Source organism: Anomaloglossus baeobatrachus, chromosome 1 (assembly GCF_048569485.1).
Source record: "Anomaloglossus baeobatrachus isolate aAnoBae1 chromosome 1, aAnoBae1.hap1, whole genome shotgun sequence".
Taxonomy (NCBI): domain Eukaryota; kingdom Metazoa; phylum Chordata; class Amphibia; order Anura; family Aromobatidae; genus Anomaloglossus; species Anomaloglossus baeobatrachus.
This window is the reverse complement of record NC_134353.1, coordinates 151,976,135-151,993,366: the sequence shown is the minus strand read 5'-3', so window position 1 is coordinate 151,993,366 and position 17,232 is coordinate 151,976,135. Positions and strand designations below refer to the sequence as shown.

Below are 17,232 nucleotides of genomic sequence, written 5' to 3'. Positions count from 1 at the left end.
TGGACATTGACCCCTTACCTCCTGTGCCCCTGAGCGGCTGCACCAGTGGTAGCCCGCCCCTGCGATGACCGTACTGTTTATACAGAGCGACAGATGTTATAATTGTTCTCACAGTCAAAAGCATACACTGGGATCGGTCTCAATGAATCATGGTGCATATATACAATAATTACAGGTTTCTCTCATTTAAGCTACTACTATTTACTATGTACACAGTCACTTTATGCAACTCTGTGTGCTATGTGCATACTACTAAAAAGCTATTTACATTTATCAAGGGCAATGCGGCAGAATAAGAAAGTAGCACATCACCGCTGCAACCAATCACCGAGCACAGCAGCTTGTGTCATCTACATTGGCAGAGCTCTGATAAAAGGGAACCTGTCAGGTGCAATATGCACCCAAAAAAGGGTGCATATTGCTAATCCCTGCCTGACTATCCATGTATCTGATAGCATACATAAAGAAATATTTAGAAAAAGTATTTGTAAAGATCTTTTATCACATGCTAATTAGCGTGGGGACTAGTCACAAGGGCATTAGTTCCCCTTCGCATGTAAGAACGCCTTTGTGGGAGTGCTAACATGCTAATGAATGCACAGCGTCAAAGGCATGGTCGCACTCACTTCTGCTGCCACCGCTGGTTTTTGACTAGACAAGGGAACTAACACCCTTGCGAGTAGTCCCTGGCCTCATTAGCTTATGATAAAAGATCTTTACAAAGATCTCTTTATCTATGCTACTAAAGACCGTAACAGTTAGGCAGGGATTAGCAATATACATCCAGATCTGCTCGTGGTTCTGGGTGCATATTGCACATGACAGGTACACTTTCATAACTTATTTCCTGAAAAAAATATTCTCATGGAAACCTGATTAAAGCCCCCTGTGCTGCAGCTACTGGAAAACGTAGCACCGCATTTACATATTTCTACGCCCTAGGACAAAAGCACGTATTTCTGCACCTCCTCCCCCTGGCGCTGGTGTTACTCACTGCTACTAACTCTGTCCCCTTATGATGTCTTCTGTTACACTTAGAAGCTACGACGGCGATGGCAGAAATTGAAGCAGAGAGCTGGCGCTGCACTCACATCTCTCACAGCACCCATCACCCAGGATGTATTAAGATGGGACAGCGATACAAGAAACTATAAACTGAAGCACTGCGCTGAGGCTGAACAAGACAGGGCAAGCTGTAGATGGGCAATGTAAATGTACCGCTTAATTTAATATCAACAAAAAAAACGTTCAAAATTTACTGACTACAAGGATTATAGATTAGCACACTGAAAGGGTGATGTATTGCCCTGAACAAAAAGTACTGGACAGTATAATAGAAACAAATGTTTTATTTAGTTAAGGATACAATTAAAAATGTTAAAATAATACAAAGCAGTGCAGGGCCTCTAAACTGAGGGACACATCGGAGTCCACTAGGTAGTTGGGTTAGAGACAGTAATAGATACAATAGGAGCACAAGTGAATATAAGTCCCTATGGGTAAAAAAAAAATAAAAAAAAATAAAAAAAAAAATCAGTACTGAATTTGAAAAGCTTCAATCATAGTTCCTTCAATGTAAGTGGCCGTGCCACAGTCATATAAAGTGCAATAGGTGATTAGGTGTGACCAGGGCTGTATTTTGCCTTCATGCTGCCCTAGGCACTTTAAGTGGTCGCGCCCCTTAGTGACAACGTAAAACTGAGTTTTCGCACACGACATCTGTTTAAGGCAGATCTACTCTGTAGCACACTTTAAAAAGTATCAATAAGAAACGAACCCCCCCCCCAATGGGAATCACCACAGGCACATCAAAACATAGCATGAGTATAAAATATTCCCACCACACCGTCCCCACTTATATACTGTGACTGTGACACTGCCCCTAATAAACACCACACTGCCCTCCCTTATAAACTACTGTATATGCACCACACCTTCCTCGATTATGAAATATGATCTGTACATTGTGAAGAGGGAGCAGCATGATGTGAGGACAATGTCCCATGCATACTGCCCCCTCCTCACAATGTCCCATGCATGCTGCCCCCTCCTCACAATGTCCCATGCATGCTGCCCCCTCCTCACAATGTCCCATGCATGCTGCTCCCTCGTCACAATGTCCCATGCATGCTGCTCCCTCCTCACAATGTCCCATGCTTGCTGCCCCCTCCTCACAATGTCCCATGCATGCTGCCCCCTCCTCACAATGTCCCATGAATGCTGCCCCCTCCTCACAATGTCCCATGAATGCTGCCCCCTCCTCACAATGTCCCATGCATGCTGCCCCCTCCTCACAATGTCCCATGCATGCTGCTCCCTCCTCACAATGTCCCTTGCATGCTGCCCCCTCCTCACAATGTCCCATGCATGCTGCCCCCTCCTCACAATGTCCCATGCATGCTGCCCCCTCCTCACAATGTCCCATGCATTCTGCCCCCTCCTCACAATGTCCCATGCATGCTTCTCTCTCCTCACAATGTCCCATGCATGCTGCCCCCTCTTCACAATGTCCCATGCATGCTGCTCCCTCCTCACAATGTCCCATGCATGCTGCCCCTCCTCACAATGTCCCATGCTTGCTGCTCCCTCCTCACAATGTCCCATGAATGCTGCTCCCTCCTCACAATGTCTCATGCATGCTGCCCCCTCCTCACAATGTCTCATGTATGCTGCTCCCGCCTCACAATGTCCCATGCATGCTGCTCCCTCCTCACAATGTCCCATGCATGCTGCTCCCTCCGCACAATGTCTCATGCATGCTGCTCCCTCCTCACAATGTCTCATGCTTGATGCTCCCTCCTCACAATGTCCCATGCATGCTGCTCCTTCCTCACAATGTCCCATGCATGCTGCTCCCTCCTCACAATGTCTCATGCATGTTGCCCCCTCCTCAGTGTCCCATGCATGCTGCCCCCTTCTCACAATGTCCCATGCATGCTGCCCCCTCCTCACAATGTCTCATGCATGCTGCCCCCTCTTCAGTGTCCCATGCATGCTGCCCCCTTCTCACAATGTCCCATGCATGCTGTCCCTCTCCATGAGCTCCTAATGCTGCCTTCCTCTTTTCCATAATGAGACCTTCATGTTGCCCCACTCATGCTAAGACCACCACACTAACGCTTATGCTGAGACCCCCCCCCCCACACACACTACCTCACTCTTGATATTGACTCCCCTACATTGCTCCACTCCATACTGATCCCACACATGCTGCCCCTTCTTCACAATGAGCTCCCAATGCTGCCCCCTCTTATTCTGAGTCCTTACACTCCCCCCACCCAATCGATTTTGTCATTGCACTATCCCTCATCCCTTGTCCTCTGTCTCTAGCATTAGCCCCTCTCTCCCACTCCCCCAACATCAGCCTCTCTCCCCCATCATCAGCCTCTATCTTCCCTCAGCATCAGCCTCTCTTCCCCAGTCTCAGCCTTTGCCTCCCCCCAGCCTCAGCCTACCCCAGTCTCCGCCTCAGCCTCCCTCCAGCCTCCCTCCAGTCTCAGCCTCAGCCTCCCTCAAGTCTCAGCCTCAGCCTCCCTCCAGTCTCAGCCTCAGCCTCCCTCCAGTCTCAGCCTCAGCCTCCCTCCAGTCTCAGCCTCAGCCTCCCTCCAGTCTCAGCCTCCCTCCAGCCTCCCCCCAGTATCTGCCTCTGCCTCCCTCCAGCCTCACCCCAGTCTCTGCCTCTGCCTCCCTCCAGCCTCCCCCCAGTCTCAGCCTCAGCCTCCCTCCAGTCTCAGCCTCCCTCCAGCCTCCCCCAGTCTCAGCCTCTGCCTCCCTCCAGCCTCCCCACAGTCTAAGCCTCTGCCTCCCTCCAGTCTCAGCCTCTGCCTCCCTCCAACCTCCCCCCAGTCTCAGCCTCTGCCTCCCTCCAGCCTCCCCCCAGTCTCTGCCTCTGCCTCCCTCCAGTCTCTCCCCAGTCTCAGCCTCTGCCTCCCTCCAGTCTCAGCCTCTGTCTCCCTCCAGTCTCAGCCTCTGTCTCCCTCCAGTCTCAGCCTCTGTCTCCCTCCAGTCTCAGCCTCTGCCTCCCTCCAGCCTCCCCCCAGTCTCTGCCTTTGCCTCCCTCCAGCCTCCCCCCAGTCTCAGCCTCTGCCTCCCTCCAGCCTCCCCCCAGTCTCTGCCTCTGCCTCCCTCCAGCCTCCCCCCAGTCTCAGCCTCTGCCTCTCTCCAGCCTCCCCCCAGTCTCAGCCTCTGCCTCCCTCCAGCCTCCCCCCAGTCTCTGCCTCTGCCTCCCTCCAGCCTCCCCCAGTCTCAGCCTCTGCCTCCCTCCAGCCTCCCCACAGTCTCAGCCTCTGCCTCCCTCCAGTCTCCCCCCAGTCTCAGCCTCTGCCTCCCTCCAGCCTCCCCCCAGTCTCTGCCTCTGCCTCCCTCCAGCCTCCCCCCAGTCTCAGCCTCTGCCTCTCTCCAGCCTCCCCCCAGTCTCAGCCTCTGCCTCCCTCCAGCCTCCCCCCAGTCTCAGCCTCTGCCTCCCTCCAGCCTCCCCCCAGTCTCTGCCTCTGCCTCCCTCCAGCCTCCCCCAGTCTCAGCCTCTGCCTCCCTCCAGCCTCCCCACAGTCTCAGCCTCTGCCTCCCTCCAGTCTCCCCCCAGTCTCAGCCTCTGCCTCCCTCCAGTCTCTGCCTCTGCCTCCCTCCAGTCTCTGCCTCTGCCTCCCTCCAGCCTCCCCCCCAGTCTCTGCCTCTGCCTCCCTCCAGCCTCCCCCCAGTCTCAGCCTCTGCCTCCCTCCAGCCTCCCGCCAGTCTCTGCCTCCCTCCAGCCTCCCCCCAGTCTCTGCCTCTGCCTCCCTCCAGCCTCCCCACAGTCTCAGCCTCTGCCTCCCTCCAGTCTCCCCCCAGTCTCAGCCTCTGCCTCCCTCCAGCCTCCCCCCAGTCTCTGCCTCTGCCTCCCTCCAGCCTCCCCCCAGTCTCAGCCTCTGCCTCTCTCCAGCCTCCCCCCAGTTTCAGCCTCTGCCTCCCTCCAGCCTCCCCCCAGTCTCTGCCTCCCTCCAGCCTCCCCCCAGTCTCTGCCTCTGCCTCCATCCAGCCTCCCCCAGTCTTAGCCTCTGCCTCCCTCCAGCCTCCCCACAGTCTCAGCCTCTGCCTCCCTCCAGTCTCAGCCTCTGCCTCCCTCCAGCCTCCCCCCAGTCTCAGCCTCTGCCTCTCTCCAGTCTCAGCCTCTGCCTCCCTCCAGCCTCCCCCCAGTCTCAGCCACTGCCTCCCTCCAGTCTCAGCCTCTGCCTCCCTCCAGCCTCCCCCCAGTCTCAGCCTCTGCCTCCCTCCAGCCTCCCCCCAGTCTCAGCCTCTGCCTCCCTCCAGCCTCCCCCCAGTCTCAGCCTCTGCCTCCCTCCAGCCTCCCCCCAGTCTCAGCCTCTGCCTCCCTCCAGCCTCCCCCCCAGTCTCAGCCTCTGCCTCCCTCCAGCCTCCCCCCAGTCTCAGCCTCTGCCTCCCTCCAGTCTCAGCCTCTGCCTCCCTCCAGTCTCAGCCTCTGCCTCCCTCCAGTCTCCCCCCCAGTCTCTGCCTCTGCCTCCCTCCAGCCTCCCCCCAGTCTCTGCCTCTGCCTCCCTCCAGCCTCCCGCCAGTCTCTGCCTCCCTCCAGCCTCCCCCCAGTCTCTGCCTCCCTCCAGCCTCCCCCCAGTCTCTGCCTCTGCCTCCCTCCAGCCTCCCCACAGTCTCAGCCTCTGCCTCCCTCCAGTCTCCCCCCAGTCTCAGCCTCTGCCTCCCTCCAGCCTCCCCCCAGTCTCAGCCTCTGCCTCCCTCCAGCCTCCCCCCAGTCTCAGCCTCTGCCTCTCTCCAGCCTCCCCCCAGTTTCAGCCTCTGCCTCCCTCCAGCCTCCCCCCAGTCTCTGCCTCCCTCCAGCCTCCCCCCAGTCTCAGCCTCTGCCTCTCTCCAGCCTCCCCCCAGTTTCAGCCTCTGCCTCCCTCCAGCCTCCCCCCAGTCTCTGCCTCCCTCCAGCCTCCCCCCAGTCTCTGCCTCTGCCTCCATCCAGCCTCCCCCAGTCTTAGCCTCTGCCTCCCTCCAGCCTCCCCACAGTCTCAGCCTCTGCCTCCCTCCAGTCTCAGCCTCTGCCTCCCTCCAGCCTCCCCCCAGTCTCAGCCTCTGCCTCTCTCCAGTCTCAGCCTCTGCCTCCCTCCAGCCTCCCCCCAGTCTCAGCCACTGCCTCCCTCCAGTCTCAGCCTCTGCCTCCCTCCAGCCTCCCCCCAGTCTCAGCCTCTGCCTCCCTCCAGCCTCCCCCCCAGTCTCAGCCTCTGCCTCCCTCCAGCCTCCCCCCCAGTCTCAGCCTCTGCCTCCCTCCAGCCTCCCCCCAGTCTCAGCCTCTGCCTCCCTCCAGTATCTGCCTTTGCCGCCTCCCCCCCCCCGCATGCGCAGATCTCCGGTCTTCATTAGAGACACTCCCACGCTCCTTATGAATCCACTTACCTGCTCCAGTGCCCGCCGCCATCTTCTTGGCTCACGTGAGTATCCTCTTCTGACACCGGCTTCCATCACGTCCTCCGCGGCGTCCTGCTGTGAGCTCTGCATGTGACGTCCACACAGCAGTGGACGCAGCACAGAGGAAGGAGCTGATTGGCGCGCGCCTGTGACCCCGAAAGTGCAGGCGCCGGCAGTTCCGGGGTCAATCAGCTCCCTGTGCTCGGCGGCCACAAAAAAAAAATGTAAAAAAAAAAAAAAAAAAAAAAAAAAAAATTTTTTTTTTTTTTTTTTTTGCTGCCAGAAGGTGCCGCCCCTCACAATCTGCCGCCCTAGGCACCGGACCACGGGTGCCTAATGGTAAATACGGCCCTGGGTGTGACTGTATCAGTGCATCCATAAGGGACAAAGTACAGTTACTGTAGTTCAAAGTGTATCTATGAAATTTACATTAAATTTGTTGTAGTCAGGTAACGGCTCAGTGCCCCTCCAGCCAGATGCACGTTTCACCCAGCTTCTTCAGGGACCGTGTCAGAGTGAAGGACAAGGGTCATTAAATATCAGTCCCATCCAATAAGAGCACGAGATGTCATGGTCACATGGGAAGACTCGCTGATGGTGGTGCATGGATTGCGGCTGTGAATGTGCTGTATGCACTCCCGGCCCTGCACTGCCTTGTATTGTTTTAACATTTTTAATTGTACCCTTATATTAATAAAGACGTTTTATAATACTGTGCATTACTTATTGTTCAGAGACATACCTCACCCTTTCAGTGTGCCAATCAATTTATTTAATATAAATGGATGGAAATTTAAAACATAGAACTTTATATCACCTTTTCAAAATATTACTAAAAAAAAAAAAAAAAAAATTTGTAAATTTTCAAATGTTATTTTTACAGTGTAAACCCCCCCACCGACTGTTACACCCAAGGCCATGGTCTAGGTTAGACTTATGGAAATCCATGACTGAAAAAATAAAAAAAAAAAAAACAATTAGTGCCAGATTTAGCCACAGTTAAACTTGGGGTCTCTTGGGCACAATCTGTGATCAGTGTACTTTTAAGGGTACCGTCACACTTTAGCGACGCTCCAGCGATCCCACCAGCGATCTGACCTGGTCAGGATCGCTGGTGCATCGCTACATGGTCGCTGGTGAGCTGTCAATCAGGCAGATCTCACCAGCGACCAGTGACCATCCCCCAGCGACGTGTGGAAGCGATGCTGCGCTTGGTAACTAAGGTAAATATCAGGTAAGCAAGCAAAGCACTTCGCTTGGTTACCCGATATTTACCTTGGTTACCAGCGCACACCGCTTAGCGCTGGCTCCCTGCACTCCTAGCCAGAGTACACATCAGGTTAATAAGCAAACAGCTTTGCTTATTTACCCGATGTATACTCCGGCTACGTATGCAGGGAGCCGGCACTGGCAGCCTGAGAGCGGCGGACGCTAGTAACCAAGGTAAATATTGGGTAACCAAGCAAAGCACTTCGCTTGGTTACCCGATATTTACCTTGGTTACCAGCGCACACCGCTTAGCGCTGGCTCCCTGCACTCCTAGCCAGAGTACACATCAGGTTAATAAGCAAACAGCTTTGCTTATTTACCCGATGTATACTCCGGCTACGTATGCAGGGAGCCGGCACTGGCAGCCTGAGAGCGGCGGACGCTAGTAACCAAGGTAAATATTGGGTAACCAAGCAAAGCACTTCGCTTGGTTACCCGATATTTACCTTGGTTACAGCTTACCGCGGGCTATCAGAAGCCATCTCCCTGCACATTCAGATCGTAGGTCTCTCGCTGTCAAACACAGCGATGTGTGCTTCACAGCGGGAGAGCAAGGTCCAAAAAATGAACCAGCACTGTGTGTAACGAGCAGCGATTTCACAGCAGGGGCCAGATCGCTGCTCAGTCACTGGTGCGTTACAAAAACTGTGACTCAGCAGCGATCTCACTAGCCATCTCGCTATGTGAGAAGTACCCCTAACAGTCACTGGTAAAATGTCAGACATTGTCTAAAGTGGATAACCTCTTTAAAATAGACATTGAAAGCTTACTAGTTACATATGCAAAAACTCATTCAACATTTGTAAAGCCAAATTATGTCCAGACCTGACACTGAATTTGGTGCTAGTCTGATTGAAATGCTAAGTAAAAAATATAGCAGACAGTACATGCATATTTTATTGTACATTTATAGCGGATCATCTTTTGTGATTACTGATGATATACACATAGACCTCAGTTATGTCCTTATGCAGCTTTGATAATCACTCTACCACTTCAGATTAATGCCACCCAGCACCACAGAAGGGCTCTCCCTAGTAGGTACAAACCAGCTGTTTTTCATGACAACCAGTGTGCTGTATTATATAACAAATACCGCATAAGGCTATGTGCACACATTGCAGTTTTTTCATGCATTTTTCCTTGCTTCTTTTAAATCAATAAAAACAAGGAAAAAGCATCCAATTAAAGTCTGAGAATCCTGATGCTGTGCACACGCTGCTTTTTCCCTTGCAGATTTTGTTGCTGAAAAAAGAAGCAGCATGTCAATTGTTTGTTTTTTTTCCGCGTTTATAGCATCCCTTGCAATGCTCTACCGCTACAGTGGATAATTATGGCAGCAGTTCCACCTCACACACTATGCATACAACATGGTGTGTAAGGCTCTCCATAGTTCAGTAACCCTTAGTCGTCATGGAGACGACCCAGCGTTACCATGACAGCAATTGGGTCCCTGTGATCGCATTCCAGGGACCAGATAGCCAGGGAAAGTTAAGCAAGTCCTATCCCTGCCTTCTAAATGCCGCATTGATTGCAGTATTCAGGCGGTTAAATTACCGGAAGTGATGCGGGCACCACTCTGGGCAGGGTCTCGGCTGTAACATCAGCCGGAGACCCGAAGGCGATCGCAGGGGTACAGCGCCTGAACCCCCGTGATCGCCATGACTTAAAGAACAAAAAAGAAGCACAAAAAAGCCGCATATGAAAAAATCCAGACGCAATAAAAAAAAATGCCAAAACCTGCTTTTTTATGTGCAGAAAAGAAGCAAATAAAAAAGCAACGTGAGCACATAGCCTAACACTGTACATAAATTGCTACCTTTAAAAAAATAAATAATACCGGAAAGCGACACAAAAAAAACCCAAACATATTGGCTAGTAACAATTCACCACTCAGTCCTCTTGATATACTTGCCCAACTATGAGATGGCTTTACACCATGAAACTGCATATGCAGGCCCGCTGGCCACATGACAATCATATGGTATAAAGACAGATGGGCTGAATAATGACAAGCTACGGTTTATCAGTCATCACCCTACAGATGGGTGCCCCTGGTATCCTACCTCTGGTGCTGCTGCAGAGCTGGGTGCTGTACGTGCTTCTTGAGGCCACATATGTGTATTACAGACTACGTTAGGCATTTCATTTTACTCACTTATATAGAGATATTAATTCCACAGCACTTTACAGATGTGATTATCACCGCCCCCATCAGCGTGCACAATCTAAATTCCCCATCATGCCTTTGGAGTGTGGGAGGAAACCAGAGAACCTGGAGGAAACCCCCTCAAACACGGGGAGAACATAAACTCTATGCAGATATTGTCCTTGGTTTGATCTGAACTCAGGACCGCAGCGCTGAAAGACTGTAATGCTAACCACTGAGCCACCATACCGCCATGCCGGTTTGCTATTGGAAAGCCACTGTCACCATCCAAATCCTTCTGAAGGAGTAATATATTCTGATATTTTTCCCTGCCAAGTTAATCCACGCACAAACAAGTTTTGACTGTGCATTTTTTTTCAAGTCATGACCCCAATGTAATCGGTCCTAAAATATATTTAATGTAAAATATGTAACAATCTTGATTACAAGAATTGCTGATCTGCTGGACCAGAACTGGTGAAATGTAAGTGCTGTTATTGGGAGGTAAAAGCCACTGGGAGTAAAAATCAGGCCGGGGCCACACGGGGCAGTAGTGCGATCCTCGCATGACACTCGGCTTAGCTCCCGCTGTGCTGCCAGTGTAAGTGTCAAGCGAGTGTCACTGCGACCGAGGTCCGATCATGCGATCAGACCACAGCTGCGGAGGGCACTGAGGAGGGGCAGGAGGCATTTATCTCCCTCTCTCCTCCGTAGCCAGCTATTGCCATTCTCGCCCTGCACTCGCGAGTGCAGTGCGATTTTTTTCTCGCCCCATAGATTTGAATGGGTGTGAGAGAAACCTGGATCGCATTAACCCCTTCACGACCATGGACGGATATATCCGTCATGGAGCGTGTTCCGTTAAGCCCCGCCCCCTGCCGCAGGCAGGCGGCGGCGGTCGGCACACATATCAGCTGTTTTCAACAGCTGACATGTGTGCCTGCTAGCCGCGGGTGGAATCGCTTCCACCCGCGGCCATTAACCCCTTAAATCTTGTTGCCAAAGTCTGGCAGCAAGATCTAAATGCGCGCGGCCATGTCTTTTACTTACCGCCGCCCCCACCGGAAGTCACGTGTGTGATCACGTGACTATCGGTGGTTGCCATCGTAGCACAGGGTCATGTGATGACGCCTGCAGCTACGAAGTTTCACTTTCGTTTTTCCTCGGCCGGGAGCAGAGGGAAAAAGAAAGTGACTATTTCTGCTGTTTACAGCTGTATAGCTGTGATCAGCAGATAGATAATAGCGATCGGATTGCTGATCGCTATAGCCCCCTAGGGGGACTAGTAAAATAAAAAAAAAAAAAAAAAAGTTTTAATAAATAAAAAAAAAAAAAACCTAGAAGTTAAAATCACCCCCCTTTTCCCCCATTGAATATTAAAGGGTTAAAAAATAAATAAATACACACATATTTGGTATCGCCGCGTTCCTAAATGCCCGATCTATCAAAATATAAAATCAATTAATCAGATTGGTAAACGGCGTAGTGGCAAAAAAATTCCAAACGTCAAAATTACGTTTTTTGGTCGCCGCAAGTTTTACGCAAAATGCAATAACAGGCGATCAAAACGTAGCATCTGCGCAAAAATGGTACCATTAGAAACGTCAGCTCGAGACGCAAAAAATAAGCCATCACTGAGCCATAGATCCCAAGAAATAAGAACGCCTCGTGTTTCGGAAAATGGCGCAAAACGTGCACCACTTTTATTGGACAAACTTGTCAATTTTTATTAACCCCTTAGATACAAGTAAACCTATACATGTTTGGTGTCTACAAACTCGCACCGACCTGAGGCATCACATAGATACATCAGTTTTATCATATAGTGAACACGGTGAATAAAACATCCCAAAAACTATTGTGCCATCACACTTTTTTTGCAATTTTTCCGCATTTGGAATTTTTTTGCTGTTTTCCAGTACACCATATGGTAAAACTTATGGTTTCATTTCAAAGTACAACTGGTCCCGCAAAAAACAAGCCCTCATATGGCAAGATTGACGGAAAAATAAAAAAGTTACGGTCTCGGAAGAAAGGGAACAAAAACGCAAAAACGGAAAGTGCCCCGGGGCTGAAGGGGTTAAACTCGCAGTATTCTGCGATTGTTTTCTCGGTCCGATTAGGGCTGAGAAAATAATCGCTCATGGGTGCTGATACATAGGTTAATATTGGTCCGAGTGGAATGCGATGTTTTATCACATTCCACTCGCACCGATTTTCATGCCGTGTGTCTTAGGCCTAACCCAGACAGAAAGCCATACACCAACAAATAGGGCTACCAAGAGCAGAAACATGTGGTCTCTAAACAGATTGACATCTATACTTTTCCAGACTAGGAAAAGCATTGATAAAAAGTGTGGGAGAGTGAGGTATAGCGAGAGACAGGGAGATATCAGAAAATTATGATGGATATTGTAGGAACGTCCTTACCTTTCAGAAGCTTATTCAGGTCCACAGAGTCTTGTAAAGCCTTCGTGGTGGATTTGCCATCCAACTCAGGATCTGAATCAAAAAAACAAAAAGGGACTCTAATAAATAGCTGTTGGTTACTCCCCAAAATTACATCCCCTCCAGTTAGTGGAGACATGTCCTGCTATCGGAGGTGTAGGTGATAAGGTATAAATAACATATGACTAAAATACGAACATGAGAGGAAAAGTATCGCCCGGTTAGTACAGAACTCTAGCTACCGTAAGATTCCTGTCTGACGTTCTCCTGTCGCTGGACTTTAGTAGCTGCTATGTCAAATGACTGTATAGGGCTGATGTCGGGGGTGGAGAGCGGGGTGACGTCGGTGACCGTGTCCTCGGACTCATCAGCATAGTCCCTGAGGTCTCTCACACTCGGTCTGTGTAGCCTGCACTCAGGAGAACGCACAGAAGACTGAGGTCTGTCTTTTGATGACTGGTAAGATTTCGAGGTGTGATCATCTGACGTAGTGTCTGAAAACTCAGTATCAGAGCTGGAAATGGAAGAGGGAAAGTCTCTGCTGTATTTTGCGGCGCTCTTCTTCCCCATATTGGTCTGCTTTGTAGGTTTTGGTCTGGAGCTGCGACTCTCCTCCTCACTACTGTCATCTTCATCTGGGTAGTAGTTATCGTCGTAGTCTCGCCTTATCTGGGGGATTCCTGTTGGAATAGTAGCTTCTATTCTCACACTCTGTGCAGAGCTCCGACCAGACTTCACAGCGCTGCTGGGTCGTGGAGCAGCAAAGGACGACAGCGGCTCTGGGGACTTTAGTTTGGTTTCCTTTGAGAGCTCCTCGGTCTTTCTTCTGCTTGGTCCTTGCTGCGTTTCTTCTGCTCTTTCACTATCCTCGGACTCAGAATCGTGTTTATTCTGCTTCTGCTCATATGTGCTGGAACTCAATGCTCTGACGCCTTGTGGCTTCGCTTCGTCACCATCACAGTCAAAAAAGGAGTGATCCACTTCACCCTCATCAGAGAGATTTCCGTACCGATCCATGATGATGTGTAGGCTGTTTTCCTGAAATAAAAGAAATTTAACAAAATCACAGCACCGACTTGGTGAAGGTTTTCTTTAGAAATGTGATTTCTGAAGACACAACTACAGTACGCTAGACAGGCTCCATGGGAGACGGTAAGGCTCTGTGCCCACATTGCGTATTTGCGTGCAGTTACGCTGCGTATCGTACTGCAGGGTAACTGCATGCGTCCTGTGTCCCCTGCACAATCTATGAAGATTGCGCATAATCCATTCGCACGTTGCATTTAAGAGCGCAGCTATTTGCAAGCTGCCAAATCGCTGCATTCTATAAAGCAACATGTCACTTATTCCGTGCGCTTTGGATGCAGCCCCCGCTCTGTCTATGGTGGGGGCTGCATCCAGAGTGCATGAAATCGGCTTCTCACTGCATTCATTACGCAGTGTTTCTGCAGAGATTTGAAGCGCACATGTGGTGTTCAAATCGCTGCAGAAATTTCTGCAGGGACAGGGCGCAACGTGGGTACATAGCCTTAATCCTGGACAGAGCAGATCAAGATTTAGGCTGGATTCCCACAACTTACACAGTCCGCGATTCTGAACCAGACACCGATCTTCTGACCTGAACTCTGTGGCTGGGCCAACTGCTGAGTCTGGGCCAGGAGACCTGAGGCTGGTCTGGAAATCACAACATGGGCGTTCCAGGAGCAGACTGCCCATACTCCAGAGAACCTGCCAATATATTCTATATGCCAAGTATCACCCGCACCATTCAGACTCTACCAAAATGAATGTACAGCATCATAGGGCTCTAGGAGTTCAGTTTAATACACCTGCAGCTAATTAAACGCTCCATTCTCACCTTCCTCCATGGTGTCCACAAGACTAATTTCATTTAGAAACATGGTCCTATGGTGGTCTTAAAATTAGACAGTTGCCTACTGAACATTGGGTGACTGCTGCATTAGTGATTACCTGCCTGCTTCCCTCGGACAGACCGTCACAGCGGCAGCCAATCGGTGGATACGTCACAATCCCTAACAGAAAAGGAAACGGTGCGGAGGAACGGCGGAGGTCCGAGGAGTGAAAATATCATTTTTGTTTTCTCTAATTTGTAAATTGAAAACTAAGGGATCACCTCTTAAAATGTCAGTTCAATACGTCCAGAGGGAAAAGTAAAGTGATCAGATAGATTATAATAAAATGTGAAGACCACTTTATTACACATTATAAAGTAGAGAAGTTATGGTCGGCCCTCGGGGGAGGGGGGATAATGGTGCTCAGTGGTGGGATTGATATCTCGACAGTAATATACCCAACACCTCAGCACTATCCTCCAGTAAACAGATTGTCATAATGTAAGGGTAAAATAGTACCAATCTATCAGCGGAGTCTCTGACATTGGTGGCAGTGGTAGGTTATCTGCGATCTCCCCAGACACAGATGTTCTGCATTATATTTCCCATCTAAGGCCATGATGGAGGTTGGGGATGAATATTATTGGCCATCTATGAAGAATGGTAGTCCAGAGCATGACATGCTGACACTTTATATTGTCGTTTCCTTCACTGAAGCCAAGGAGTGCTGGGGGGTTTGCCCCTCAAATTAGCATCCACTCACACAGGGCTCCCCGCCACCACCGCCCGCACACAGGGCTGACCGGGGCTCCTCCCCTCCACCACCACCGCCCGCACACAGGGCTGACCGGGGCTCCCCCCCACCACCACCACCGCCCGCACACAGGGCTGACCGGGGCTCCCCCCCTCCACCACCACCACCGCCCGCACACAGGGCTGACCGGGGCTCCCCCCCTCCACCACCACCACCGCCCGCACACAGGGCTGACCGGGGCTCCCCCCCTCCACCACCACCACCGCCCGCACACAGGGCTGACCGGGGCTCCCCCCCTCCACCACCACCACCGCCCGCACACAGGGCTGACCGGGGCTCCCCCCCTCCACCACCACCACCGCCCGCACACAGGGCTGACCGGGGCTCCCCCCCTCCACCACCACCACCGCCCGCACACAGGGCTGACCGGGGCTCCCCCCCTCCACCACCACCACCGCCCGCACACAGGGCTGACCGGGGCTCCCCCCCTCCACCACCACCACCGCCCGCACACAGGGCTGACCGGGGCTCCCCCCCTCCACCACCACCACCGCCCGCACACAGGGCTGACCGGGGCTCCCCCCCTCCACCACCACCACCGCCCGCACACAGGGCTGACCGGGGCTCCCCCCCTCCACCACCACCACCGCCCGCACACAGGGCTGACCGGGGCTCCCCCCCTCCACCACCACCACCGCCCGCACACAGGGCTGACCGGGGCTCCCCCCCTCCACCACCACCACCGCCCGCACACAGGGCTGACCGGGGCTCCCCCCCTCCACCACCACCACCGCCCGCACACAGGGCTGACCGGGGCTCCCCCCCTCCACCACCACCACCGCCCGCACACAGGGCTGACCGGGGCTCCCCCCCTCCACCACCACCACCGCCCGCACACAGGGCTGACCGGGGCTCCCCCCCTCCACCACCACCACCGCCCGCACACAGGGCTGACCGGGGCTCCCCCCCTCCACCACCACCACCGCCCGCACACAGGGCTGACCGGGGCTCCCCCCCTCCACCACCACCACCGCCCGCACACAGGGCTGACCGGGGCTCCCCCCCTCCACCACCACCACCGCCCGCACACAGGGCTGACCGGGGCTCCCCCCCTCCACCACCACCACCGCCCGCACACAGGGCTGACCGGGGCTCCCCCCCTCCACCACCACCACCGCCCGCACACAGGGCTGACCGGGGCTCCCCCCCTCCACCACCACCACCGCCCGCACACAGGGCTGACCGGGGCTCCCCCCCTCCACCACCACCACCGCCCGCACACAGGGCTGACCGGGGCTCCCCCCCTCCACCACCACCACCGCCCGCACACAGGGCTGACCGGGGCTCCCCCCCTCCACCACCACCACCGCCCGCACACAGGGCTGACCGGGGCTCCCCCCCTCCACCACCACCACCGCCCGCACACAGGGCTGACCGGGGCTCCCCCCCTCCACCACCACCACCGCCCGCACACAGGGCTGACCGGGGCTCCCCCCCTCCACCACCACCACCGCCCGCACACAGGGCTGACCGGGGCTCCCCCCCTCCACCACCACCACCGCCCGCACACAGGGCTGACCGGGGCTCCCCCCCTCCACCACCACCACCGCCCGCACACAGGGCTGACCGGGGCTCCCCCCCTCCACCACCACCACCGCCCGCACACAGGGCTGACCGGGGCTCCCCCCCTCCACCACCACCACCGCCCGCACACAGGGCTGACCGGGGCTCCCCCCCTCCACCACCACCACCGCCCGCACACAGGGCTGACCGGGGCTCCCCCCCTCCACCACCACCACCGCCCGCACACAGGGCTGACCGGGGCTCCCCCCCTCCACCACCACCACCGCCCGCACACAGGGCTGACCGGGGCTCCCCCCCTCCACCACCACCACCGCCCGCACACAGGGCTGACCGGGGCTCCCCCCCTCCACCACCACCACCGCCCGCACACAGGGCTGACCGGGGCTCCCCCCCTCCACCACCACCACCGCCCGCACACAGGGCTGACCGGGGCTCCCCCCCTCCACCACCACCACCGCCCGCACACAGGGCTGACCGGGGCTCCCCCCCTCCACCACCACCACCGCCCGCACACAGGGCTGACCGGGGCTCCCCCCCTCCACCACCACCACCGCCCGCACACAGGGCTGACCGGGGCTCCCCCCCTCCACCACCACCACCGCCCGCACACAGGGCTGACCGGGGCTCCCCCCCTCCACCACCACCACCGCCCGCACACAGGGCTGACCGGGGCTCCCCCCCTCCACCACCACCACCGCCCGCACACAGGGCTGACCGGGGCTCCCCCCCTCCACCACCACCACCGCCCGCACACAGGGCTGACCGGGGCTCCCCCC

General features: G+C 54.2%; 1 protein-coding gene across 4 annotated transcripts in view; it reads right to left on the bottom strand.

Annotated features, from left to right (window-relative positions):
- CFAP97 (cilia and flagella associated protein 97) overlaps positions 1–17,232 on the bottom strand; it is an 86,548-nt gene that overhangs the window by 27,651 nt on the left and 41,665 nt on the right. For all 4 annotated transcript variants that reach the window (XM_075334612.1, XM_075334595.1, XM_075334606.1 and 1 more), the window contains exons 2-3: positions 12,508–13,303; positions 12,248–12,319 (exon numbers count right to left, since the gene is read on the bottom strand). In XM_075334612.1, coding sequence (XP_075190727.1) covers positions 12,248–12,319; positions 12,508–13,282 — 847 coding nt within the window. In that variant the 5' untranslated portion in view covers positions 13,283–13,303. The remainder of the gene's footprint in view (positions 1–12,247; positions 12,320–12,507; positions 13,304–17,232) is intronic.